At 37.2% G+C, this 26,951-nt stretch overlaps 1 protein-coding gene across 2 annotated transcripts in view; it reads left to right on the top strand.

The window, feature by feature from the left end:
• Positions 1-26,951, top strand: part of ablim1b (actin binding LIM protein 1b) — a 65,567-nt gene that overhangs the window by 23,649 nt on the left and 14,967 nt on the right. For both annotated transcript variants that reach the window (XR_013795788.1, XM_079596218.1), the window contains exons 3-12: positions 8,003-8,186; positions 8,725-8,834; positions 13,082-13,208; positions 13,383-13,476; positions 21,989-22,076; positions 22,871-22,929; positions 23,255-23,383; positions 24,391-24,435; positions 26,014-26,091; positions 26,588-26,746. Coding sequence is in view for 1 of the 2 variants with exons in the window: in XM_079596218.1 (XP_079452344.1) it covers positions 8,003-8,186; positions 8,725-8,834; positions 13,082-13,208; positions 13,383-13,476; positions 21,989-22,076; positions 22,871-22,929; positions 23,255-23,383; positions 24,391-24,435; positions 26,014-26,091; positions 26,588-26,746 (1,073 nt within the window). In the remaining variant the exon portion in view is untranslated. The remainder of the gene's footprint in view (positions 1-8,002; positions 8,187-8,724; positions 8,835-13,081; positions 13,209-13,382; positions 13,477-21,988; positions 22,077-22,870; positions 22,930-23,254; positions 23,384-24,390; positions 24,436-26,013; positions 26,092-26,587; positions 26,747-26,951) is intronic.

Genomic DNA, 26,951 nt, shown 5'->3' with positions numbered 1-26,951 from the left:
TTTGTTATTTTTTGTTAAGAATGATAACTATATTAGAGTTTACACCGGAGGACAATATCATTCTGCTTATTCTAAGCGCTTGCTACAGTTTGACATCTGCCGCTTTAAATGCTTGAGTTCTTTAAAGCAAGATGGATTCTGATTGGCTGTCAGTGTTGTTATCATTAATCTGCTGGGGGAAACATTTTTTTTTTTAAAGTGATTCCAATGATGACGCTTCTCTGTGCCATTATAGTTGTGGTGTGGACTCTGCTATTCTTTTATATTTAGAAAAAAATTCAGAACTAGATCTTTATTGTTATAGTTATAAGTGTGAATAGGCCTTCACATCATCGTTTAAATTTGTGGGGTTGGTAAGATTTTTAATTGTCTCATGATCATCAAGGCTGCATTTGTTTGATTACAAATACTGTTGAACAGTAATATTGTGAAATATTATTACAAATACAATTGAATTTATTCCTGTCACCTATTACTCCAGCGTTCAGTGTCACATTCATCTTTAGAAATCATTCTCAAAAAGAGGATTTAGACTTTACAGATCAAATATTTTTTACTTTTTACTGAAAGAATATGCACTATAAAAAAACTGAGCTTAACATTTTAGCTTCAGACATATAGTAAAATCTTCCCATAGATTTCAGTGTAAGTGCATAGCCTGTCAACTGGTTTTTGTTGTTTTTACAAACTAAGAGTTTAGTTAATTTAAATAATATTTTTTTAATAATAAGTTGAGCTTAACTTGTGTTTAATTTGTATTATAGCTTTAAGAGTTTAACAGAGTATGTTTTAGCAACAGGAAGAGCAAGGTCATCCTGTGGTGAATATTTAGAAATCTGTTGTGTGTGTATCTGTGTGTGGTAAGTGCTAATGAGATTCTTTGTTTAGACAAATGTGGAGCCAGAGAAGTTCAGGCAGTCCTTACTTAAATAGTGTGGAGAGGATTTTTCTGGCACCTGTCACTGTCAAAGACACACATTACCAACCACCCAGACTCATACACACAAATACTCCTTCCGCTCCTTCTATTTACCAAACAGTTGTCATGTAAAACAACCTCTCTAGTTTATGCAACCGTACACACACACACACACCCTCGGCCACATCTCCCACCCAATCTTTCTCTGTCAGTCTCTGAAGTGGACACTCATAAAAGCCATTATAACTCATAACACAGTAAGCCATCATGAAAGCAACAAATAATTTACGGCTCTCTCTAAACCCAGCATTAAGTCAGCAAGTTGCCTCGGATACAAAACACGAACTATTATGCCGTGACGTGTGCCTGAAACTAGTCCTGTAATGTCAGACCGAACCCTGTAATACTATGGCTTCACACATGCAGCTGGGACTGGGACCAACGATCAGTTCAACCAGAGGTCATCCTAAGAAATTATTTTAGAAAATAGGCTGTTCTGTTTGAAAATGAGTGATTTAGCATAACAGTTTCATTCTCAGAGTCGATTTTTTTTTTTTTTTTTGCAAAAGCTATGAGCTATGTGATTTATCTGGCTATCAAATGTCTGAAATGTTGTTAGATATTTCAAGATTCAAGTTGGCATTGTAAAAAGGATCATCGCAGGGTGGTCTTCAGATCATCATAGGGGAGGCTACCCCCCCACCCCCCCAGACACACAACCCACCACCCCTTGACACAGGCCCTGGGTGGTTGTTTTGTTCATGGTTTTGATAATTCTGTGACTCATGAGTATACGATTATTTTGAGTTTTACATTTAGCTTTCTTCTTCTTTTCTCTGATGTGACAACTGTCACACTTGATCAATTTAATGCATCGTATTAAAGGGATAGTTCATCCTAAAATGAAAATGTTGTTATCATTTACTCACCCTTATGTTGTTCCAAAACTTTGTGTTTCTTTCTTCTGTTGAACAGAAAAGAAAACATTTTAAAGAATGTTGGTAACCTGACAGTTGACAGTAGACATTGACTTCCATAGAATTTTTTTTTCCTACTATGGAATTTTACCAAGTTTGATTACCAACATTCTTTATAATGTCTTCTTTTGTGTTCAACAGAAGAAAGAAACTCTAAACAGATTTGGAACAACTTGAGGGTGAGTAAGTGATGACAAAATGTTCAGTTTGGGGTGAACTATCCCTTTAAATTTCTTTAAAAGAAAATCTTCTTGACCCAAAACTTTGGAATGGTAGTGTATATATGTAACGGTTGGTGGCTATATTGTGAAACGAAACCAAAAAAATTGCATTTGTAACAATATACACCATTTTCTTTTATTTTTCAATTTTATAAAGTTGACATTTTTCTAGCTGTCATGAATTTTTCATACTGTCCGGTGCACTTTATTAAATTGGCTGTGCACTGCCACGCAAACTATATGAGTCACCCTTACAGTACCTCATGGGAAATTGATCTGAAACATATGTGTTTAAGGGTTTAAATAATTTCAGTATACCACCTGCATTCCTTGCTGAGGTCAGACTCAGAATTCCAGTCCCAGGCGAATCATACATTAGTGTTATGTAGACTCAGCGGTCATTTTAACGATCTCTGCATTTTATTTTGCAGCTTTGCTCAATGTACATACACACCTCGACACAAGAGGCATGAATGATGTCTTGCCATTAGGATCCGCTCACTCTGTCAATACAGAAAGTCACGCCACGTCTTCAATTAGGACGGCTCAGCAATATAAGTGAATAAATGAGTGCAACTTATCGATGTTTATGATCTCCATATAGCTCAGTGGAGTTTGTTAAAGGAATAGTTCATCAAAAATGAACTCTGTCATCATTTACTCCAAACCCATATGATTTTCTTCTGTGGAACTCAAAAATAGAATTAAAAAAAAAAAAAAAAAGTACTGATTGTTTCTCCATGCAATTACACAGAATGGGGAAAGGAGCTTTAAAAACATAATACAAACATAATAAAACTGGTCAGTATGATCTTCACAAGCCATATGTAAAAAAAAAAAAAAAACGAGAATTGCCAATTTTGGTTTCATGTTGACTTTAAAACACTGATCTGTCCAATTTATGAATAAATAATTCAGACTGTTTTGTGAACCGGATCAACCTATTCATTGTAAAGATACTCACAAATCATGCATTGTTACTTGTTTAATGAATGGCGTTTTTGTCTGAAATATTCTTTTAACTCTCTCCCTCATATTCAGTATTCTGGTAATGAGGCTGGACAGGCCTGGTGTACAAAATGATAACCTTTCTTTTTCATAACAATGGTGTTGTAGTTTCACATTCAGACTCATGCCAAGAGACCTTTCATGCTGCCAGGGTTCTTGTTTGGGAATAATTTTTTTCTGCTCCACTGGCTGATCTCACAGAGGGATTAAGTGCGTAAAAATGAAGTATAAAACGACATCATGGTAAAAAGATGAGAAAAGACTCAACAGAGAAAGTGATGACTGTGTTTCCCTATAACATCCCACTGCTGCTATATTTCAGGGAGAGACGTCTCTCTGTGCAGGAGAAACTAGAATAAGTCTCAAACAAAGTGTAGAGGAAACCCATGCTGAAAGGCTGCTACCCACTAAAGTGCAGGGAGAAAGCAGCATGCTGGGAAACTCATTAAAATATAGATGAAGTCTGTGAAAGCTTGTTTGATGTCTGCATATAGTGTATGGGAAACCCGGGACTTTCTACGCTTCTGCAGTCTGTGCGGATTGCAACTTGGCTTTGTTTCTGAGGCTCTTTTTGTCGAATTATCTGGACTGACATGATAGAATCTGAACTGAAAAAAGTCACATTTGAACTGAATCAAATGTCCCTGCTCTTCTGAAATATTTTCATTAGTTAATGAATAGCTTTTTTTTCCGGTGTCCATTCATACGGAGGTAGTAAGACAGAGTGTGTGGATGGAGGAGTTGGCTCAGTGATTGAGAGTGTGGATGGATGTTTGTTCGGGGAGGAGTTAACAGGCTGTTCTTTTGAGGAAGGTTCTGACAGAAATTCAAAAGCGTCATTACACTTGCGTCATTGTTCATCACTTGCACACCCTCACACACACTGTTGAATTCCCAGTCACTCCAGCCCCTGTAATTACTCCTAGCAGATGTCGCCTAGATGTACTCGCTGGATTAAATCCAATACGTTGTGGACAGGTGATTTTGTTTTGTTTTGTTGTTTCAAAACCAGGTTAAGGTTAGGGTGTAGGATAGGTTAGGGGATAGTATTAGTTGTAGCATTGTGTTGGCAATCAGGACTGTGATTGACATCAATAATGAAATGTTTTGAATCAGCTGCGGGGCGGAGTTTGCACTCAACTGGTTTGGGGGGGCATCACGCGTCCAAGTGTATTGGATTTAATCCAAAATGTCATTGCACTACAGGCTGCAGTGAGGATAGTCTTGATGAAGCAGATATACAAGCCATTTCACTGGTACTAGTTTTGACCAGTAGGCTGTGCTGTGAGCCAGCTGCTCAGGTGCCCGATCGAGTGCCCTTTTACTTTTTTAAGTAAATATTTTCTTAACAAAAAAAGTTGTGTTATTCCATCTTTAGACCACGCTGCAACTATGAAAAAAACCCAACAACAATCTATTATAATCTAGTTAAAATTGTAACAGTTCCATTGTGCTTGGACTTTGTTTTCACGTCTCTCTCTGCCTGAGTTAGTTCATTAATTTGTCACCATGGTTACTAATTTGATTAATCATTGGTTTCAGCTGTTGGCTATTAGTTCTTTTTGTTTTCTCCCAGTATAAATCTATCTGTGTTTTAGACATAAAGAATATTAAGAACAACCAAGAATAAAAAAAATTTATATATAAGCGTCTAAATCCGCATTGAAGCTCCACACCCCAAACAGTTGGTGGTGGTAATGCACCAAATTGGTATGCCAATACGCATAAAAAGTGAAGTATACTTTGCTCTTTTGTCTTGCTGTCGGTTGTCATTTATGCTAACACTGAGTTTGGTTAGGTACGTCTTCCTTTAATAAAGTATTTTAATGTTAATCTTCTTCATTGTGCTCTTTCACACACCACGTTTAGCAAAGCATGACAAAAATGATCAAATAATAAGCCTTTTTCTAGAATTTGACTGTTCTGTTCTAGTCTTAAGATCCCAGCTAACGAAAACATTTTTTTAAACGTTTTGCTAATGTTCTCATTAAAGCTGCAGTCCGGCACTTTTTTGGGTTTAAAAATATCAAAAAAGACATTTTTGAAAAAAAACGTAACCATCCAGTGTTCAAAACGATCTGCTTGCCTTACCTCGATTCAAAACGGTAATCTTGTAATAATGATTTTAATTCCAGTGGTACTGGTGGATTTCCGCGGGAATTTCGAGCATGTCTTTGCGTCATTACGTCACTTCTGTACACATAGAGAAGGAGTCCCCGGCTACCGTGTGTGGATGATGGTGGAGATTTAGCCATAGGATTTAGCTTAGCACTTGGTATGGCGGATCCCGAAAGTTTAAAGCGACAATCACCAGTGACAACTGGAGATTCACCAGTTGTAAAACCCAAAGACTTCGGACTTCAGAGTGGCTACAGAAAAAATATATTTTTCACGTTTTGACGTGATATAAGCAATCGTTAGATTTAATCAGCATGATATAGCCTAACGTTACTGCAATGCTTCCCCCCACCCCCCGAATTTGGTCAGAACAAAAGTGAATGTTACTTACTTGTTCAGATGACATTTACCGATGAAAACTCTAATGTTGACACTTTCAAAAGGTATACTCTGACATTGCTGATGACAGTACAGTATCCACAGCGACGCGACAGGTTCTCCTCAATACATTGTGTTCATCCGCGCTGTTTCATGCCGATTTACTACCCACGCACAGTTAATAATTCCGCGAATAACTGCAATTGCAGATTTCTAACAGAGATGGCGACAAAGAGGAAAAACGACGGACTGCAGCTTTAAGTTATAAAAACCTTATTTCTGAATGTTTTCTGAACATTCAAAACATACCGTAGTTCTTTTAAATTTTAAACACTTTTTTTTTTCTTGGTTATGTGTGAACATTCCCTTTTATAATTTTGCAAACATTACTTTTGAATGTTCTCTGAACAGTCTTAAAGAAATAGTACCATTTTTAAAAAACTGAAACGTTTCAGAAAATATTTTTGTGCTAACTTTTGAAAAAACATTTGTTCAGAACTCTGCTAGAACCTTAGCTAAAGTCTTGAGGACGTCCCCTGTTAGATGGGATAGGACAACACAACTTGAAAATATATGATTGCACACGGCCCAGGATAGTAGTGAAGCGAATTGCAGTTGTTGTGTCCCTGTGGTCTGTAGTTACAAGATGTGCGTTGATCAACATTAATGCGTATGACATTTTCTAAACTGGCATCCTGGCATTCTGTACCCTGTCAGTGAAGGTTACCCAAATGCCAGACACAATTTGGGCACTGGCTCTCTCTCTCTACTGCTAATCACTACTGTCGCCACAGCCACCTGCTTGTCCCATTTGCCTGAGTGGACCTAATCTTCCCAAGCCAGAAGACAGATTCAATGAAGCAAAAGATATGTTATATAACAAATGTGGAGATGGGAGTACAAATAACATTTTAGAACAACAAATGACAATTTTAAGTCAGTTTATTAATTTGGCAAAGACTGGAATGAATCTACTGAGCTATGTTATTATCAGCCGTGCTGTATTTGTCAAGAGATGTATACTAATATGTGTTCAATTGTTTTTGTTATTCCTGCAGATGATATATCTAGTTCTAAAGGTCACGCATTCATAAAGTTCATGAAACTGGGAGGTATAATGATTCAGAAGGTTGCTCACATGCGCTTTAATGAAAAGATAATCATTAATTAAATCATAAAAATATCAATTAAAATAATACCTGCAAGTCATGTGATCATTAACTGACATCAGAGAACTGTGAACAGGCGAATGTGGTGTTAAATTATTAAATAATATCAAGGGGTACTTTAAGTAAATATTTTAGCAGTGGTGTGAGAATGTGGTCTGCATCATATGATGTTTCTTCTCCTTTTGTCCATAATTTCCAAATGTAAACTGCATAAAATGGTGAAAAACATTGTGGCCCTTATAGTTTTACAGGTCGGAATGTTGGAGGATAGAGAAAAACAGATAGAGAGAGAAAGAAGGAACGAGAGGAAGTGAGAGAAAAGGGGGCTTGTTGAGAAGGGGGTATCGTGTGACGCTAAACAAGCTGTTAAATATCAGTCCCGCCTGCCAAGGAGCTTTCAGACAGATCTGGCATGTGTGACGCTTGCCAAGAGGACACAGACCCAACACACCTATTCACGCGGACCTATATAAAGTGTCTGAACTTGTGCCAGAGTCTTGAAATCATCTTGAAAGCTCAGGAAATCTTCAGCGAACCAAACTCTCTCTTTATACGCCGTTGTCCTCAGACACACTGGCCAAGATGAGCATAAGCCCCCTGACCTTGTGTTTGCTGGCAGCCAAGATGTGTAAATCTCTGTGCAAAAGATGCACTAGTAGTGTAACACAACTACTGGGTTGTGTTTCAACACTCAATGAGAGCCAAACTAAGTGTCATTTATTTTGAACGTCTGATTTAACAGTGTTTCAGATTTCACTCAAGAGTGTTTTGCACTGTAAGATCTCATTAAAGTGTCATGAAACCCCCCTGTTTTATCCTAGTCGTTCACATTTCATATTTAAAAAAAAGACTCAAGAAAGTATGTGATTTTGGACGCAGCCAATCTCAGACTGGTGTATGACGTACCGTGAGTACCGCGGTGAAGTACCGCGAGAGCGATTCGAAAACATACAGTGCTGTCTGCATTCTAATCGCTATGGCGATATTTTGATGTCATACACTGTTCGGTCTGCGCGAGCACGCTTTTTGCTTTTTAAACCCTCCGGAAGAATGAAATAACTCTGAATAATAAACATACCAGTAATGAGTTCTATTGTTTCTTTCATTGATGATCTGCACATCTGATAACATTTCAAAAAATTAGTTTTGGGGTTTTATGACCCTTTAAACGATATATTCTAATTTCCTATTTCTCTGTTTTTGTACATTCAGTGTGCGGTTGTGACCTGGCCCAAGGTGGTTTCTTCATGAAGAACGGGGAGTATCTATGCACACTGGACTACCAGAGGCTTCATGGCACTCGCTGTAATGGCTGCGGAGACTTTGTTGAAGGAGAGGTGGTCACTGCCCTCGGGAAGACCTACCACCCCACATGTTTTGTTTGCACTGTTTGCAAGTAAGTTACATGAAAGCAGGCCCATTTCAGGCCCTATGTTAAAAGATATATCATTTAACTTTGTGTCATATACACATATCATATAACACGCAATTGGGAGATATAAAGTCGGAATTGCATGATAAAAAGTCGCAATTGCGTGTTAGGAAGTCAGCATTGTGAGATATAAACAATTCTGAGAAAAGATGTCAGAATTGCGAGAAAAAAAGTCAGAATTGCAAGTTTATTTCTCGCAATTCCGAGTTTATATCTCGCAGTTCTGACTTTATAACATGCAATTGTGAGTTTATATCTCGCATGTCTGACTTTATAACACACAATTAGGACTATATCATCCAATTCTCAGAATTGCGAGATATAAAGTCAGAATTGCGTGATATAAAGTCGCAATTGTGAGATAAAAAGTTGCAATTATCTTTTAAAATGTTTTATTCTGTGGCGGAAACATGCTTCCATAGTTTACTGTTACTAAAAAAAATAAATTGAATGGTAGTGTATATACCTAAATGTCATCTTCTCATCTATCTTCTGTTGCCAGACGGCCGTTTCCCGCTGGTGATCGAGTCACGTTTAATGGAAAAGACTGTCTCTGCCAGCACTGCGTCCAGCCAGTGTCCCCAACTCCCAAAGACATCAGCACATCTAGCAGTGAGTTTGCTCTCCCACACACGTGTGTTTGTGCTTAATGGTTATGTTTTAGTGTCCTACTCAGATTTCAGCTTGCCACAATCATCCCGCTTTTATAGATGTGTTAGATTGTGTAGTGTTTGCATGTGTTGACAGGCCTTATACCCCTCAGGATTCAAGGTCATAGCTATCTGGAAGCTCACTGTCTCTTCATCCCACCAGAAGTTAAATGCCTTGGGGGTTTTTTCTGCATCTAAATCCACTATTTAGAAAAGCAGGAACAATGCTGTGAAGCATTTTGGAAAAACTGAAGTCAAAATTCTCAAAGTAACTCTTTTTCTTTCGTATTGTGAAATTGACTATTACAAAGAAAAAAAAATGTAGGGCTGGGTCTTGGTTCAATCCATCGGTTGTTTATTGGATGTTCTTTTATATTTCTATGGCATCGCTGTCAAAGAGTAATTAGCTAGTAAAGCGGGTTTACTTACTTATTGTAGAGTTAATGAAAGTTATCTGGGGCATTGTAATGTTTGAATCGGATGTCATAAATGTCAGTATTCCGGGAGAGCTGTATCATTCATTAATCCATAAGATCTTAGCTTCATTCTGTGAAAACAGGAGGAACACATTGAGCACAGTGCTGAAAAGGGGCGGAGCTACATAAGGTCTGTAATCCACTCAAAATACATTGGAAACCACATAGCAACACCCTAATAGCCACCACAGATGTATGTGCTCTACATTATCAACCACATAGGAATGTCCTGACAACCATCCACAGCACCCTAGCACTATGATGGCTTTTACACAGGCAAATATTTATTCTGAAATAGCATTTCAATAAGATTCCCTTCTTCTTTTCAGACTCGTCTAGGGTTACTTGAGTTGACAGGTGACCAATTCCTGTGCTGTCAACCAGGGAAAAGCTGATCTCCTTATATATGTTTCTCTCTTTGATTTCTCTCACTCTTTTATCTCACTTAGAGGAAGTTCTTCATCCTCTTCCGGTAGATTAGGGGTCCTCTTGGTGTAATTTAAGCTCCGGGGCCCCTGGAGTCAAGCAGACAAGCGCAGAGAATGAGGGAGGCTCAGAGCCAATGAAAACGCTCAGAGCGCTGCTGTGCCTGCTGGGTGACCCATTCTCTCTCACTTGCATTCTCTGACCTTCCGCTTCCTGACACATTCTAGACTGATGGATACTGACAGATTTGACAGAATGTGCCGATTTCCTGAGGCTCAGGGTTTTCTTATAGTAAATGGCTCTAGTCATTAGAATCAAATTGTCATAATGCAGGGAATCATTGTTATGTAACAACATCAGGTGATGGACAATTACAGAAGCAATTTAGCAATGAATAGCTGCTGTGTTGCAGAGGAGCGAATTGATGTAATTGTAAGCATTGCGTCATGGGATTTTGTTGATTGAGAAAACATTTTGTAGACTTTTGCTTCGGTGGGAAAAGGGGGCAGAGTGCCTTTCAAAAGTTTGAGATACTTCTATTTCAAGGACAAATTAATTTGACCAAAAGTGACAGTATATAAAGACATGTTTTACGCTTTATGTTTTAAACTTTCTATTCATCAAAGAAGGGAAAAGGGAAAAAATGTATCCATTTTCAACATAACAAAAGTAAATCAGCATATTAGAATAATCTGGATCATGTGACATTTACAATACAGTATTGGCTGCTGACAATTCAGCTTCACCATCATGGGAATATTTTCAGAAAATTGACGTTATTTTAGTTATTTTTATTTGTTGTAATATTTTAAAATATTGCTGATATTATTGTATTTTTGATCAAATAAATGCAGCCTTGGTACGCATAAGAGACTTTCAAAAACATTAAAAACTCTTACCGACCATGTATACATATTATATACAAATATATGGGTGCAACAATATTGAAATGGCAGATAACCAAAAACAGTTTACATTAAAAATGATATAGTACTTTGTTTAAATAAATTAAAGGCAAATCACTAAAAAGTCCAATTTATTGTTTTACATGCTGCAATTGAATTTAGACATCACAACAATGTACAACAATGCATAAATCTGATGTTTTAAGATATTAATCAGATAATAGTTTAGTCACAATCATGCATTTTATTTGTTTTATTCACGTTCATGATCTTCCCATGTGTCAATGCAGTTCCTCTTTCTTTCACTCTTTCTCAGTTATCTTTCTGTCCCACCCCTATATGTACACGCATCTGTACACACACACAGGAACACTGCTGAATATCTCTTTGTGTCATGCTCGGCTGATCATTTGTCATTCACGAGCCCCAGGAAATGATTTAAGGCTGATGAAAGTCTTTAGCCAGGATAAGTGTTTCGTTTTTTGGAAGGCACTGTTTGTTCGAGCAATAGTAGCGCTGCTTTGGCAAACCCCACAAAGCTTTTAGCACATGACACTTCTAAAAATCTGCACTGAGGGTTTGATAAACCTCATGACAGGTGGATTGAACACAGGTCTCTTTGAAACGTGCCCTTCTCTTTCTCTTCACACATATTCTTGCACACACACACACACACTCTCTGTCTCTCTGTAGCACACACAGTGCAAGTGGAGGTTGAGAAGGCTTAAATGATGCATTAGAGCACTAGATGCAGTGCATTATATACTCTCCTCACTGTCAATGGTTGCCATTGTGCCTGGAGCAACATCAGCAGCGTCTGGGAGCTCCCCACCCCGCCACATCCGCCCCTACGTTTTTTTAAAAACCTTTTGGGATTTCAGCCAAAGAACATAAATAGAAGATGACAACCCTGAGCTATTTTTATCCCTCAACCTTTTACAAACGTTACACATGTATTAACTAAATTCCCTCACATGTGGAGGGAGGATGGAAATGTCCTTGTTGTACCTTATTCCATGAGTCATGCAATATAATGATGATCGCTGCATGAATTTTTATGGATATTATTTGCTTGAAATCACTTTTAAAAGCTTGAATAATCAGTGCTGGAGGTTTTTAATCAACAGGCCTCAAACTAAAGGAGAGTTTTTTGTTTAACACTGACATCTAGTGGAGGGAATTGTTTGTTGGCCCCAAAAAGTATAAAAAATGTTTATGCATGCCATTCATTGCATGGCATTTGCATCTAAATATGTCTGCTTCTCTACTGTGTACCATTGTTATCATTAACTAAAACTATAAAAATCGATTTTGAAAATTACATCTTAGCTGAAATAAAATATGAATATTAGATGAAGAACCTAAACTTAAAAAAACATTGAAAATTTGAAATGTTACCTTGTTGAATGATAAAAGTAGTCAAATGAAATAAAAAATAAATGAAAGCTACACTCAAAAAAATAATGAGCCTTTTTTCAAGATTTAGCCTACGCATTTCAGTTAATAGTAAAATTCTATCAAATAGAATTGAATAATCCTTGCATATTTTAATTAAATAATCCTTACATATTTTTTACATGAGGATTATTCGATTCAATTTAATGGAATTTTACTATTAATGGAAATGTGTAAAAAAATATATATTTGTCTTTATTTAATTAAAAACTATTCTGTAAATAGAATTATTTAAATAAAAATGATAAATTACTAAAATAAATAACTAAAATGTAAAATTAAGTCAAATGAAAACTGAAATACTTTAATGGAATATTGCAGTATTTATTGTATATAGTATAGTATATATTGATTTAGCCTTGCACATAATTATTTTATTAAAATTAATTTGCCCTTGTAATCTTTTATCAAAATAACTTCCCATCCCTCAACGACTCTTCTCTTCTCTTCTCTTCTCTTCTCCTCTCCTCTCCTCTCCTCTCCTCTCCTCTCCTCTCCTCTCCTCTCCTCTCCTCTCCTCTCTTCTCTTCTCTGATGACATGGCAATAGCAAACCACAATAATCCAACAATCCAATCAATTCTCGGTGGACAAAATAAAAGTCCCATAATAATAATAAAGTCCCATCCTACATTTGTAGCTTGAGAAGCTATTTTACTCAGATATACTACATCACAATAGGATAGAAATGACTATTGCAAAAAAAAAAATTCATGTCGAATTTCAGTACTATATAAATGATACTAAAAGACCACAATGTAAAGCAGTACATCAAATATCTAAGGCTGCTTGTGACTACCAATTGCGAGTTAATTACATGATAAACTACAGTAAAAAAGGAGCTCTTTAATATGTCTTGTCCTCTTTCTCATCAAGATGCGTGTCATTTTCAGGCTGCTCTTCAGTACGTGTGTGTGATCAGGCGGATCTGTGTGTGTTCTCTTACAGACTGTGCGGGATGTGGCAGGGATATAAAGAATGGCCAGGCTCTTCTGGCCTTGGACAGACAGTGGCACCTCGGCTGCTTCAAGTGCAAGGCCTGTGGGAAAGTGCTGAGCGGGGAGTACATCAGCAAGTGAGCTATGCCTTCATTATTTTTTATCTTTCGCCATCTCGTGCCTCTATAATTCCCCCTCTCTGATCTGTCTTCTTTTCTAATAGCATTCAATTTTTATCCTGGTTTCATTGAGGTGAAATAGAATACAGTAAAAGCATAAATCTTTCTTCCTGCCCTTCCCTCTCTTTTAAGGGATGGTTCTCCGTACTGCGAGAAAGACTACCAGATCCATTTTGGCGTGCAGTGTGAGGCCTGTCATCAGTTTATCACGGGGAAAGTTTTGGAGGTGAGTTTTGAGTATGCGTATATTGACTGAGAATTATAAATGTCCCATTTCATAATAATGTATTGTGTATAAAGCAATAGAAATGTTGATTATAAATCTATTTAGACTTTACCTAGTATTGATTAAAAATATAATTCTAAATTATTATAAAAAATATATTTTTGTATATTATTAAAAGATGTACCTATAGATTTTTGAATGATTTGTTGACTGTTTAAAGCCAGTAGATCTTTTTCATTAGATGTAGTTCTTTCATTGCTCTGGAGACTTAAAGTAGATTTCATTTATGATTTAAATATGAAATCATAGATGCTTCTCATTCAATTTCCTACCGAGAAATACACTACCATTACATTTTTTCTCTCTCTCTTATGCTCATCAGAGCTGCATTTATTTGATCAAAAATACAGTAAAAACATTAATATTGTGAAATATTTTCACAATTTAAAATAATTGTCTATTTGAATATATTTTTAAATGTAATTATTTTAAAAAGTGTCACATGATCCTTCAGAAAATATTATAATATGCTGATTTGGTGCTCAATAAACATTTATCATCAATGTTCAAAACAGTTGTGCTGCTTAGTATGCTTGTTACAGTATAGAACTATAAAATGAATGTGGATCACATCATTTGGTTTCGGAAGAATTTGATAAGAAACTTTTTAGTTCATATTGAACTCTTGTTTGCAGACTTTGGTATCTTGGGAAATCTTAAGTACAGTTTGAAACAGTTTTTTCTGATAATCTAGAGGAGACGTGTTATTTTTTCACTCAGGAGAAAAATCAGAAGAGCTGAAGACTCAATTCGCTCTCCTATTGCTGTGTAAAAGAAACATTTGAGATATTAATGAGATCACTATTGTGATTTTTCTTGCCTTACGGATATTAACAATGTTCTCTTGTGGATTTTTTTTTTCTTTCCTGTTCGGTGTCATGTCGGTATGTGTCAGTGTTTCAGAATCTTACACATCCGTTCCCACTAAACATCTGGATCCCCTAAGAGTGGAGTCGTTAGTCTGACCCCCGTCCACACACACACACAAATCTCAACAATCACGAACACAGCTGAACTTACATCATTGCGCTATTCATCAAACATTTTAGAGCCGACACAAACCCCGCGGGGAATAGAGCAAAGCAGCGCTGATGGGTGGATTCCAAGACCCCGCCCAGCTATTGTACGCGGGACGGCCCCTTTGAGGCCGGGCCCCTCTGATAGGTTGGGATTGGAGTGAGATAGAGAGGGGTGTGCTGGGGGGGGGAATTTAGGAAAATTCTCAAGAAAAGTCAAAGGGGAAACGTAAGGAACTGAAGGGGAATATAGGAATACTCTTGTAAGTGACAAAAGTGATTTTAACTGCAAGGTCGCAGGTCTGGGGTGCCACACGAGCAGCCTGCCAGAGGTAAACTTCCTAAACTCTTTAAGACGGTTTTCTAATTTTTTAAAGCACTTGACAAACATGTTTGCAGTTATGTCATGATGTGTGTTCACAGTTTTAGGAGCTGCATGTAATATAAGCGTGTTAATGGTGTTTATCAACAGTGTATACTTCAGAGCCTTTTTCTTTACTGTTTAGGTGATCACGGTCAAGCTTTGTCATCCTGATTATACTGACCTGTCAACAGTCTATTAGTTACTGGTTCTCATCTGTCCTCTATCACACACAGTCTGTTTGCACTTACAGTATACACTCAAGTAGACTAGTTGTATTTATGGGGATCTGTGCAGCCGCAGATGGTGGAAAGGAAGTGCACTTATGCATGTGTGACCGTAGGAGATCAAAACCAGCTCGCCATCTATAAAAATCCAGGCAGATATGTGTAGAATCTCAGTGTGATGTTGAAAGCAACAGATGCCGCTGGTGTGCAGATGGCATCGCGTTTGTGCCAGGGAGGCCATTCAGATTTAATGAGGGACGAATAGCGCTTATAAATATTGCTGTGGAACGCTGTTATTTTAGCTTTGGTTATGTCTAGAATCGAGACTTTGCAGTCAGCAGTTTGTTTTCTGTACTATTAAACATTTGTGTTGGGAACAGACAGTCACACATGCTATTAGATTACTCCGGGCTGTCAGCTTCTATATGTCAACCGTGGATAAGTTATTTAACTGCAGTGAAGTTTCACTCTCATTAAACCTCACCAATAAGTGTCTAATGAGACTATCTGAAAATGACAAGTCTGCCGCACCAGCTGGCCCTGCATTATCTCACCACACACACACACACACACACACACACACACACACACACACACACACACACACACACACACACAAAGTGTACCAGTACCAGATGCCCTGAGGGAAATTGCTCAGAGGTTGGAGTTCTCAGTTGTGCTTAATTTAGGTGACTTTTTCTCAGAGATTTTTTCTAAAAATGAGAAATAAAAATAGATGACAGAGTAGGACTGCATAGCTATCAAATGAATATGGATAGCATAGCTCACATAATTTTTTACAGAAGAATTTTATGTGAAGAGTTCTGACTGACTTTTGAGTGCAGACTCAAAATACTTTTATACTTTTTTTATACTTATTTACTGCAAGGATGCATTAAATTCATCAAAAGTGACAGTAAAGACAATTCTGTTTTAAATAAAAGCCTTCTTTTGAACTGTGTATTTGCAACACAGTATCCTGAAATAAATGTATCAAGTTTTTCACAAAAATACTAAGCAGCACAACTGATTCAACGTTGATAATAATAATAATAATAAATGTTTTGTGCACCAAATCAGCATATTAGAATTATTTCTGAAGGATCATGTGACACTGAAGACTGACATAATAATGCTGAAAATTCAGATTTGACATCACAGGAATAAGTTACATTTTACAATATATATGAATAGAAAGTAGTTATTTTAAATTGTAATAATATTTTATAATAGTACTGTTCTTCCTGTATTTTTGATCATACAGATGCATTCTTGGTGAGCATTAGACACTTCTTTAAAAAAAACATTTAAAAATCTTACTTGATCCCAAACTTTTTTTCACAAGTATTAAATGAGCACAATTTGTGATCTTTTCTGAACCTTTAGAGACATTAAATTGCAATGGTATATAGAATTATCTGAGAAACTCAAGTAAAGTTTTATTTGGTCTCCATTTCATCTCATTGCTGTCTAGGCAAAATAATCGTTATATCAAAGACATCTCATTTGTGTTGTTCTTTTTCTTTTGGATGTTCTCTTTTTGTCTTTTTTTTTGCGCTTTGTGACTGTTGGGTCTTTTTTGGAGAGTTTAGTTTTTCTGTTTGCTGTAAGCTGTAATAGTATCCAATATCTCAGCAAACTGCACCTTGTCAGATTCACTGGTCTGACTCTTCCCTCACTGGGCAGGTTTGTAGAGTGAAGTGTTTTAGTTCAGCTGAGGGAGAACATACACAACAATACATACTGTGAGTCTGGCAACACAATACTGGGCTATGTTACTGAATACAGATAAATGACTCTTACTGGCATTCATACACACACGATCTAGAGTTTTTCAAAAGTTGAACTACTTTTAACTTGAGCGCTGTGTTTTTAGAATGCCGGGTGTCATACACGAGACACTGCAAAAGACGCGAGCGCAACGGTTAAAGACCGTCTAGCACGTTTACAGTGGAAAAAATATAAAAACGTAGTGCAGTGTAACGGTAAAATGCGTTCTGTGTGAAAGGCCACTTAAGCTGCTATTATATTTTTATTTCATTGTTTTTCAGCATGTTGCTTTTGATGCACACTGAAAAAATGTTTAGGCCTAAATTTATGATTTATGTATTTGAGTAGCATATAACCTAAATCATTTTAACATCAACGAACTAATAAAGTTCATGTGATGTATATTTGTCAGTCATACATAAATGAAACAGAACATATTTCTGCACTAAAATCATGGCATAGTTTATTATTAACTATTTTATTTTATTGAAATAATCATATTTTGAAAATGTTTTATTCAAATAGCTTAGAATCAGCATAAATTTGTTAATTGTGAAACCCAATTTAACAATTTATTTAACAATAATCAATTAGTCAAAATGTATGAGATACCTGTACATAACAATTGGATTTATTGATGATAAATATATAAACCTGGTGTGTATTTATTAGTACTAATGACATCTTTCTTAAACGTTTCATTTTTGTATGACTGACAAATGCGATGCGCTAGTTCGTTAAAACTGTGTAATCCAAATGGATGGAAATTTTATATGCAATTCAAATACATAAATCTTAAATTTACACCTATATATTGCTCAATTAATAGATTAATAAAGTCTTGCTGGTTAAGATTGATAAACAACACACATTTTTTATTTTTTGTTATAACAACTTAAAATTTGTTGAGATAACTAACTAAACTGAACCGAAGTTAACTAAACTTAATATTTTAAGTCAAGCACGAACACATACTTTTTTAAGTTGAAACAACAATTTTTTTCTTACTTTAATGTTGAATTTTAAGTTGTAATAAATAATAAACCTAGTAAAGTCAGTCACACATCAACATCCCATCTAAAATAATAGTTCTAAATCCAAGCACTTTCTCTCTTTCCTTTCTCCTTTGCGTCCCTCAGTCGTTATTCCCCTTGCTGTTTTCTCTTTATCCCTGTGTTCCTCCCTCTCTCTGGCTCTGTCTTCTGTCCACACCCGTCCATCTGGGCTGAAGTAGAGGCGTGGACTGTTCTTGGCCCCAGAGTTCGGTGCTCTATGTTTTCTGTGTTTGCTTCTTGTGATGCAATAGGAAACGACTGGCAGCCGTCTCTCTCTGACAGAGCGCTACTCAGAGAGGTAGAACATGTTGTCACTCTGGTTTGTTGACTGGAAAACTGTTGCATGGCCTTGTTGCCATGGCAAGGAGACCCGGGAGCCGAGGGGTCACATCTGTGTGAAATCATGCGTTTCAGCTGCATTGCCTCATAGTTCAAGACAGCCGAGGACCATGGGATGTTTCCCCTCAGAGGAGCCAAATGGGCGACTCCCTCTTCAGCGTGCAGAGCTCCAGCTGATAGAGGAACAACAAAACAATTGAATTGTGTGCCTGTATGATAAGCAAGATAAACAAAGCTTTAGGTTTTTTGGTGCAGTGTACCTCCTGTGAATGTATGATATTCATTTTATAAAAGAGCAGAAAAGAGTAAAAGAGCACATTTTTTTGAGTGGGAATTAATAATTTCACTCATGTCTTTCCAAGCCTTTTTATTGTTCTTTTTTCTATGAAACAGAGGGAGATATTTTGGTGAGGGTTAAGCTACAAAATGCACCATAAAAATGTTATAAAAGTAGTCCAACAATATATTCCAATTTATCTGAAGTCCATCAATATATTTGTGTGATAAAATATTGTAATTTAATTTGTGAATTATGAAATATTGGGTCAGTATCATTTGGCCATGATAAATGCGAGAATCAATGACGTTTGGTGTCAAAAAAAGATCCACTGCTCATTCACTCTCATTATATGGAAAAGAGAGTTCAAAATATTCTTTAAACATTTTTTTTGTGTGTGTGTTCCACAGAAGAAAGAAAGGTTTTGAATAACATGAGGTTCAGTAAATTATATATTGTGTGTGTGTGTGTGTGTGTGTGTGTGTGTGTGTGTGTGTGTGTGTGTGTGTGTGTGTGTGTGTGTGTGTGTGTGTGTGTGTGTGTGTGTGTGTGTGTGTGTGTGTGTGTGTGTGTGTGTGTGTGTGTGTGTGTGTGTGTGTGTGTGTGTGTGTGTGTGTGTGTGTGTGTGTGTGTGTGTGTGTGTGTGTGTGTGTGTGTGTGTGTGTGTGTGTGTGTGTGTGTGTGTGTGTGTGTGTGAACACACGACTTATGCTGGAGGACTGGCACTGACCTGAAGTGGACCTCGCACTGCCTGCCTGTAGAGGTCTCTGATGCGGTCGTAGAGGACCCATCTGTCATCGTGGAGGCTAGACTGCACCATAACAACACTGTTCTCCTGCTCCAGCCCAGAACATCAAGGCAAACCCTCTTATCTACTCAAAGAGCCCAAAATATGGAGTACTGGTCCGGTCTGAAACTCCAGGGAAAGTTGGCAAAACTCCACTGTGCTGACCACTCTGTATCACACACCATCTATACCAATGCCAGCATCAGTGAGGAGATCCTGACTTTCTGCGTAAAAGCACGCCTGCAAGTGCTTCCTACAAAATACAACTTATCAGTGTGGTTTCCCTCCACACACTCGCCCCTCTGCATGCTGCATGACCCCCCTCAACACCTCGAGTCAGTAGCTCACATCATGAACAGTTGCCCATCATTTAAAGGACTATATATCGCCCGACATGATAGACTTGTGGACCTCATTGCTGCTCAGATTCCCTGTGTGGGTGATGAGCAGATTTTTAAACACACTACTGTGCAATGTGACTGGTTTAACTCGCCTACAAACACTTTCGTAGGGTTGGCTAATACACCAGATATCATTAACATCTCTCAGAATGGAAAAAGAGTGACACTATTTGAAGTGTCATGTGCATTTGACTTATTTATGGAGGATTCGTACTGTTCTAAGACTCTAAAGTATCAGTCATTGATAACAACCATTGAGAACCTTGGGTATAAATGTCGTCTTATTGTGCTGGTGTTCGGTAGTCTAGGTCATGTACACAGGCTAGCGGTCCGCGGACTTTGCATTGGGGGGATTGCTAAGACAAGGGCCAAACAACTGGCAAAGTACTGTTCCATCTCTTCCATTATAGGAAGCATGTGTGTGTGGAAAAGGCGATGCTTTCTGTATCCTTAGAACTGCTTAATCTTTTAGCAATGTGCTGACCTGTGTCAATCTGTTGGACTATTCAAAAAATTTGATTCCTAATGAAATTAACTTGTAATGTGGAATCAAATAAAGTATATAAAATGTGTTGTAAACTATGCTTTTAAGGAGTGAAAGCAATAAAGAAAGAGAGAATAAATAACAGACAAGGAAATCAAAAAGGGAAAAAAGTGTTTGAGAGAGAGAGAGAGAGAGAGAGAGAGAGAGAGAGAGAGATGTCAGAACTGCAGGGCTCATCAGCATTCCCTGAGCTAACTGAAAGCAGCAGAATGATGAAACAGTACTGCAGATGACTTACAGCTGTGTGCTACATGACCTAGCGTGATGATCTCACACACATACACAATCATATGAATATTATGTGGAATGTACAGTACCTTGAGCTATGACTGGTATACTGTTTACACTACCATTCAAAAGTTCAGGGCTGGTAAAATTTTATTGAATGTTTTTGAAATATGTCTCCTGTGCTCACTAAGGCTGCATTTATTTGATCGAAAATACGGTAAAAAAAAATATTTTGAAATATTATTACAGTTTAATTTAAAGGTTCATTGTGTAATATTTAGGAGGATCTGTTGACAGAAATGCAATATCAATGCAATAAAATACCGTAACCCATGTGACTCCAGTGGTTTAACCTCAATTTTATGAAATGACGCGAGTGCTTTGTTTGAGAGAAGAAAATAAAAAATTCCCACTTTATCTACAAAACATTTTCACGCATGCGTGTTATGTGAACGTATGTTGAAGATTCATATTTTGTAAATAAAGTGGTCAATTATGTTTGTTTGTTTTTCACAAACAAAGCACTTGGTCACTTCATAAAATTGAGGTTAAACCCCTGGAATTACAATGATTACTTTAATGATGTCTTTACTACCTTGTAAGTAGTTGCGTAGTTCGGTTAATGGAGGGACAGAAAGCTCTCAGATGTGTGTTCTGAAGATAACTGAAAGTCTTAGTAATTAATGACAGTTTACATTTTTGGGTGAACTAACCCTTCAGTTTCTTTGAATAAAAAATCTTACTGACCCCAAAATTTTGAACAGTAGTGTATATCTACCAGTATCTGAACCCCCTCAATCTTAGCCTAAGAGGGGCTCCGTGTGATCATCTTTCAATGTTTCTGCTTGTGGTTGAGAATGACCTTCCAGAAGTGAAAAGACTGACAGACTGCAGTGTTTCTCAGCCCTTCCATATGCTCCCTAGTGAACCGCCCAGCTCTCCGATATCAGCATTCCAGCTCATAGCTGTGGCTGACGGACCGTGTTGCGGTGGTTAGCGCATGTGCATCTGAAATGTTGAGCAGGGTGATATCCCGTATGCAACATTACACAGCTGTCTAAAACTATCAAATAAAATCTTCATTAATGTGTGTAAGTCAAGCCAGCGTGTATGTGTGAAATTGTGAATGTCTTTATGCTGGTATTGTTCTCTTGACCTGGAAGCATCCGAAGGTCAGGAGGGTATTTTTATGTGGTAATATGGGATAGTGTCCTGTGCAAACAGTGACTCTGTAGATCTTAACAGAGCTTCATTCATTGAGAACACACACGCCTTCTTTTAAAATAAGTGAAGTGCAATGAAATGACAGCACACCCCACAGACTGTTTCGCTTTGCCACAGATGTTAAGGAATATGTATTCCAGTCTGTTTTGCCCAGTATGTCTCACTGAATGTTTTTTCTCGTGAAATCTGTTGACCTCTGAATGTCGACCTTTGCCCCTCACAGGCAGGAGATAAGCACTACCATCCGAGCTGTGCACGATGCAGCAGGTGCAATCAAATGTTCACGGAGGGAGAGGAGATGTACCTACAGGGTGAGCACACATCTTTCATGCTACATTTAGTGCAGAGGATTGAAGCATTGCTGGAACTTTCCATGAAAAAGTCTACAAAATGACCCTTGAAACTCTTGGAACTAGGGTAGATACAGCTATTTTGTTATTTTAGTAAAATATCAATCAAATCAAATAAGATAGTAGTTATATATTTCATTTTCCCATATATTAAGGAAATGTTTTCTTATGTTAACTGGTAACAGGGTGGAAGTTGAAGTCAAACTAAGTTGTTTTCATTTTTTTTTTCATTGTTCATGTTTTCTTTTTTTTTCTTTTTTTTCTTTTTTTTTGCAAACCTGTTCCCATATTTTGGGACATGTCTAAATACAATTGATTTTGTTATTTTAGCTACATAAAATAAAATAGTTATTTATATATTTATTTTCCCTATAAATGAAGGAAAATTATATATTTATGATAGATTTATGATAGAACTGTGGTAACAGGGTTGAAAGTCGAGCTATGTTTATTTTCTGTTCACCTGTTGCCATAATTCTGTCTAAATACTTATTTTGATGTTTTAACAAAAAAAAAAGAAAACATAAAATAAAAATAGTATTATTCCCCAATAAATTAAGGAACAAATATTTGTTTGATCTTTTGATGACAGGGTTGACTGGTTGAGCTGGATGAATGAGATCACACTACAATGTGTATACAAATTAGGAAAAAGTGTTGGAATGTTCCATTTGTAATATAGGGGGAAATCATGTGGTAATATAATTCTGATATACCCCACCCTCATATTTTGTCTTGATTTCTATCTCCCAAAGGTTCTACAGTATGGCATCCAGACTGTAAGAACAACAGTAGAGTGGAAGAGAAGTACAGAGTGAGTATCTATCTTTCTAAACACTTACTGTCAGTCAGCCAGCCCTGTCTGTCTCTCTCTCTCTGGAAGAGAAAACTTAGCTGAGCTCCTCCCTCATATTGTTCCCAGAAACAACATCTACATCCCAGAAACAACAGTCTACGAACCCCTGGGAAATGTTTGAGTTTGAAATGCACACATTCTTTTCAAAACTTCCCCCAGTGACTCCAAGGTTAAAATTGCGGCTCAGGTGCTCTTGCCGAAGCGTCTGAATCACTAAAAGAGAGTGTATGTGTGTGTTTGTCGATGAGTATTTTGTCCATTTTGTTGTGATTCTCCTCCTTAGGCAGCTTGGCAACATCCTAAAGGAAAACCCAGTCCGTTTGATATCTATTACCCCCAGTCTCAGATTCAGAGCCGGGGCCCAGGTGGCTCTCTGTCTCAACTGGGCCGGCGTCCCCTGGGCAGTCGTGAGGTTTGCAGTCTTCTGCTCTGCACTCCCTCCAAACTGCAATGCTTCCAGCTAACACAGCTCCCTCCAACCGTCCTGCTTCACTCCGAAGCAAGACTGAACTGCTGTGTGTTTTATTAGCTTCATATTAGTTAACTTGCACTACCAGTCAAACGTTTGGAATAATTCAAATGTTTTAATGTTTTTGAAGGAAGTCTCTCATCCTTACAAAGGCTGTGTTTATTTGAACAAAAATACAGTAAAATGGTAATATTATAAAATATCATTAGAATTTAAAATAACAATTTTCTATTTTAATGTATTTTCAAATGCACTTTATTCCTTTGGTGGAAAATTAATAGTTTTATTCAGAAAGGGTGCATTGAATTTAACATTTACAATGTTACAAATAAAATTAAATACATGCATTTTTTTTACTTTATTTATTTATCTAAAAATTATGATTAAAAATGTGTCAAGTAATTGAACACCACTAACAATTGATAATAATTGTGACTGAAAACTGAAGTTATTGCTGCTAAAAATTCAGCTTTTCCATCAAAGAAATACATTTTATTTGAAAATACATTCAAATAGAAAGCAGTTCTTTAAATTGTAATAATATTTAATAATATTACTGTTCTTACTGTATTTTGATCAAATTAATACAGCATTGATGAGTATAAGAAACTTCTTTCAAAAACATGAAAAAAAAAATATTCCAAAATTTGGTATTCCAAAATAATATTCCAATACACCCCTCCGCCAGAGTGAACCAGCACACATAAGAATATGCTTGCTCTCTCCTACTGTAAGTTAGGTCATAATCCTCATGGAGTTGTTGTAATTTCACAAAAATAACCTTATATCCCACAAAACCTGAAATTAGGATCTGCCCGCATGCATAGGATAGCAAGCAAGGCTGCGAGTAGATGACTATGGATGTGCTTGAGTTAGATGGCCGCTGGCTAAGGTGAATGATTCAAGTGTTTTGTTGAGTGTGATGTCATATCCTTTTCCTCCCTTCACAGCCCCTCCCACCCTCAGTAACCTCTCTGCACCAATCAGAAAGGCAGGTACTGTATTCTGCTTCTGGCAGCAGAGTGGGGGAACCCCGAATGTGTTTCGCAGCTCTTGCGTTTGCAGTCACCGACCAGCAGAGGGTTTTCTGCCCCTTAACAGCCTGTGTGTGAATCATTACGCTTTTCACCGCTGCAGGCATGTGGCTCAAGCCCTCCAGGGCTGCATTCACCATTACAGGAATGACGGCTGTTAGACTCCTAATGCAGAACGGTCTCAGATATGAGCTCATCTCAACGTGTAGCATAACTGGTCTCTCAAACGGAAAACTGTTCCTAAAGGTCGTCCAATTTGGGTATTTTTGGTGACATTTGACCAAGAGTCCATATCTGAGGGATTGGCTGCACTGGCTGCACTGATTGTATGATATGAAACCTAATGCATCTTGGGAAGGCTTGCATTGGTTGAGGCAATATGAGCTGGAAATCCGGTGGTTTTCTAATTTGTGCTGAATGAAAGCTCAAGAATGTGCTTACTTCACAAAATAAAAATGTTGTCATCAGTTTCTCTCGTTATGTATACTCCTCCGTCTCTTTTGAAACCAGTACGACTTCCTATGTGAAAAAGAAGTGCTCATAATTGTGCTTAATTTATAAAACTGTGTATTTAAAAAAAGACCGTACTTGCATGTAACGTTATATATATATAATATAATATTAATGAAATAAAAGGCCAAAGATATTATTTTGTCACAAAAAGTGCACTTTGTAATAATGTGAAATTAAAAGATTTACATTTTAACTCAGTTTTAATAATCTTTTATCATGCTTTAAAGAAGTACACTTATTTTAATGTGTAACGTGTAACATTTTAAAGCATTGATTATAATTTCAACTGTAGTGTTGAAATTAAAGTTTCAATAGAAATTACATTTAAGTATATTTTAGCTGTCAGTTCATTTGGCAGTACACTTTAACCATGTTTCAAAGAAAATAGAAGTAATTATGAAATTACACACAATCATGTACTACTTAAGTTCAGCATTTAATATACATTTAAACTACAATACATTTTCATTTAATTGCGATTAACATGCAATCAAGTTTCCAAAAACAATACATTTTTCAAATGAGACATAAGAACATTCCTTTAAAGTATATAGTCTTTTACATACTGTAGGTTATTTCCTGTATGGAACACAAACAGAGATATTTAGCTCTATGTCCAAGCTGCACTTTTCAATACAATGAAAGTGAAAGATGACCAGCAAGATTTTAAGAATAACTATCCTCTCACAAAGCTATTGTATGACTTCAGAAGACTTACAATATAGTGCATATAGTGTATAGAGTTACTTTACAATGCTTTTACGGTGCTCTTTTGGAGCTTAAAAGACTGGTCCCCATTCACTTTCACTGTATGAAAAAGAGCAGCGTGAACATTCTTCAGACCTTGTCCTTTTGTGTTCCATGGAAAAAGTCATACAGTTTTCGAAGGACATGAGTGTGAGTGACTGATGACAAAATGCTCATTTGTAGCTAAGCTATACGCACTGGCATCTATGAGTGTGTTCAGGAATATGTGTGTCTGTTATCTTCAGCTTATTGCTAATACAACATCTCGTTCTCCCGCAGCCCACAAGGTCATCGTCTGAGAGTATCTGTTCGAGACCTGGCTCGAGCATACCTGGATCTCCAGGTCACACCATCTATGTGAGTCCCACTCAACGGCGCCCACAATCGTTTCCTGAGTCTGTTCCATATCACTCAGTCCACAACGGATTCTGATGCTGGTATACTTCAGGGTCAATGTAAAAAAATAAAAAATAAAAACTCCTGGACATGCAGGAAAAGCACAGGAGTTTCCTTCATCTTCTCTCCACTCTTTGCCTTCGCCTTGTATTTGACATCTGTAGCTTCGTTTTTGCATGTAAACGGATTTAGAGGATCATTTACATTAACACTGAAAGTCTGTTAAGCAAATGTAAAGCTTTCCACATAAGCATGCCTCCAACAACAGCGTTCATCTTTCCACAGTGTGCATTTACCCCGTGTGATGACCTTTGTGAGAGCTGTAGCTTTGGTTGGATGTGATGTGGATGACCTTTGACCTGTGTGCCCTGACCTCTTCCTCATCAACACCTTTTCTCCCTGTGTTTCTCCACCTATGTGTCCCCTTCCCCTGTCCCTCATCCTCTCCTTCCTCCAGGCAAAAGTAGACAATGAGATTATTGATTACAAGGACCTAGCAGCCATTCCCAGAGTCAAGGCCATTTATGACATAGAGCGTCCAGACATGATATCCTATGAGTCTCTCCATTCCACCTCCTCCACCATGGAAAGACAAGGAAGGCACAGCCCCGGAGAGGTAATCTGAATCGTAAACTTTTAGTGTCTTTCTGATTAACAAACAATGTGCTATTATGACCTAAAATGATAGATATAGCCACTATATGGCTGAGTAGACATGATGTCACAGATTTATGTTTATATATATTCTCATATTTTTTTGGACTAGGTGTGGCTTTCATAAAAATGAAACTCAAGCCATTTTACCTCAAATCAGACAGTGT

The sequence above is a fragment of the Phoxinus phoxinus genome (genome assembly GCF_949152265.1).
Source record: "Phoxinus phoxinus genome assembly, chromosome: 21".
In the NCBI taxonomy this organism is placed as follows: domain Eukaryota; kingdom Metazoa; phylum Chordata; class Actinopteri; order Cypriniformes; family Leuciscidae; genus Phoxinus; species Phoxinus phoxinus.
The sequence above is the reverse complement of the archived record's forward strand: the minus strand, read 5'-3'. Positions and strand labels throughout refer to the sequence as shown.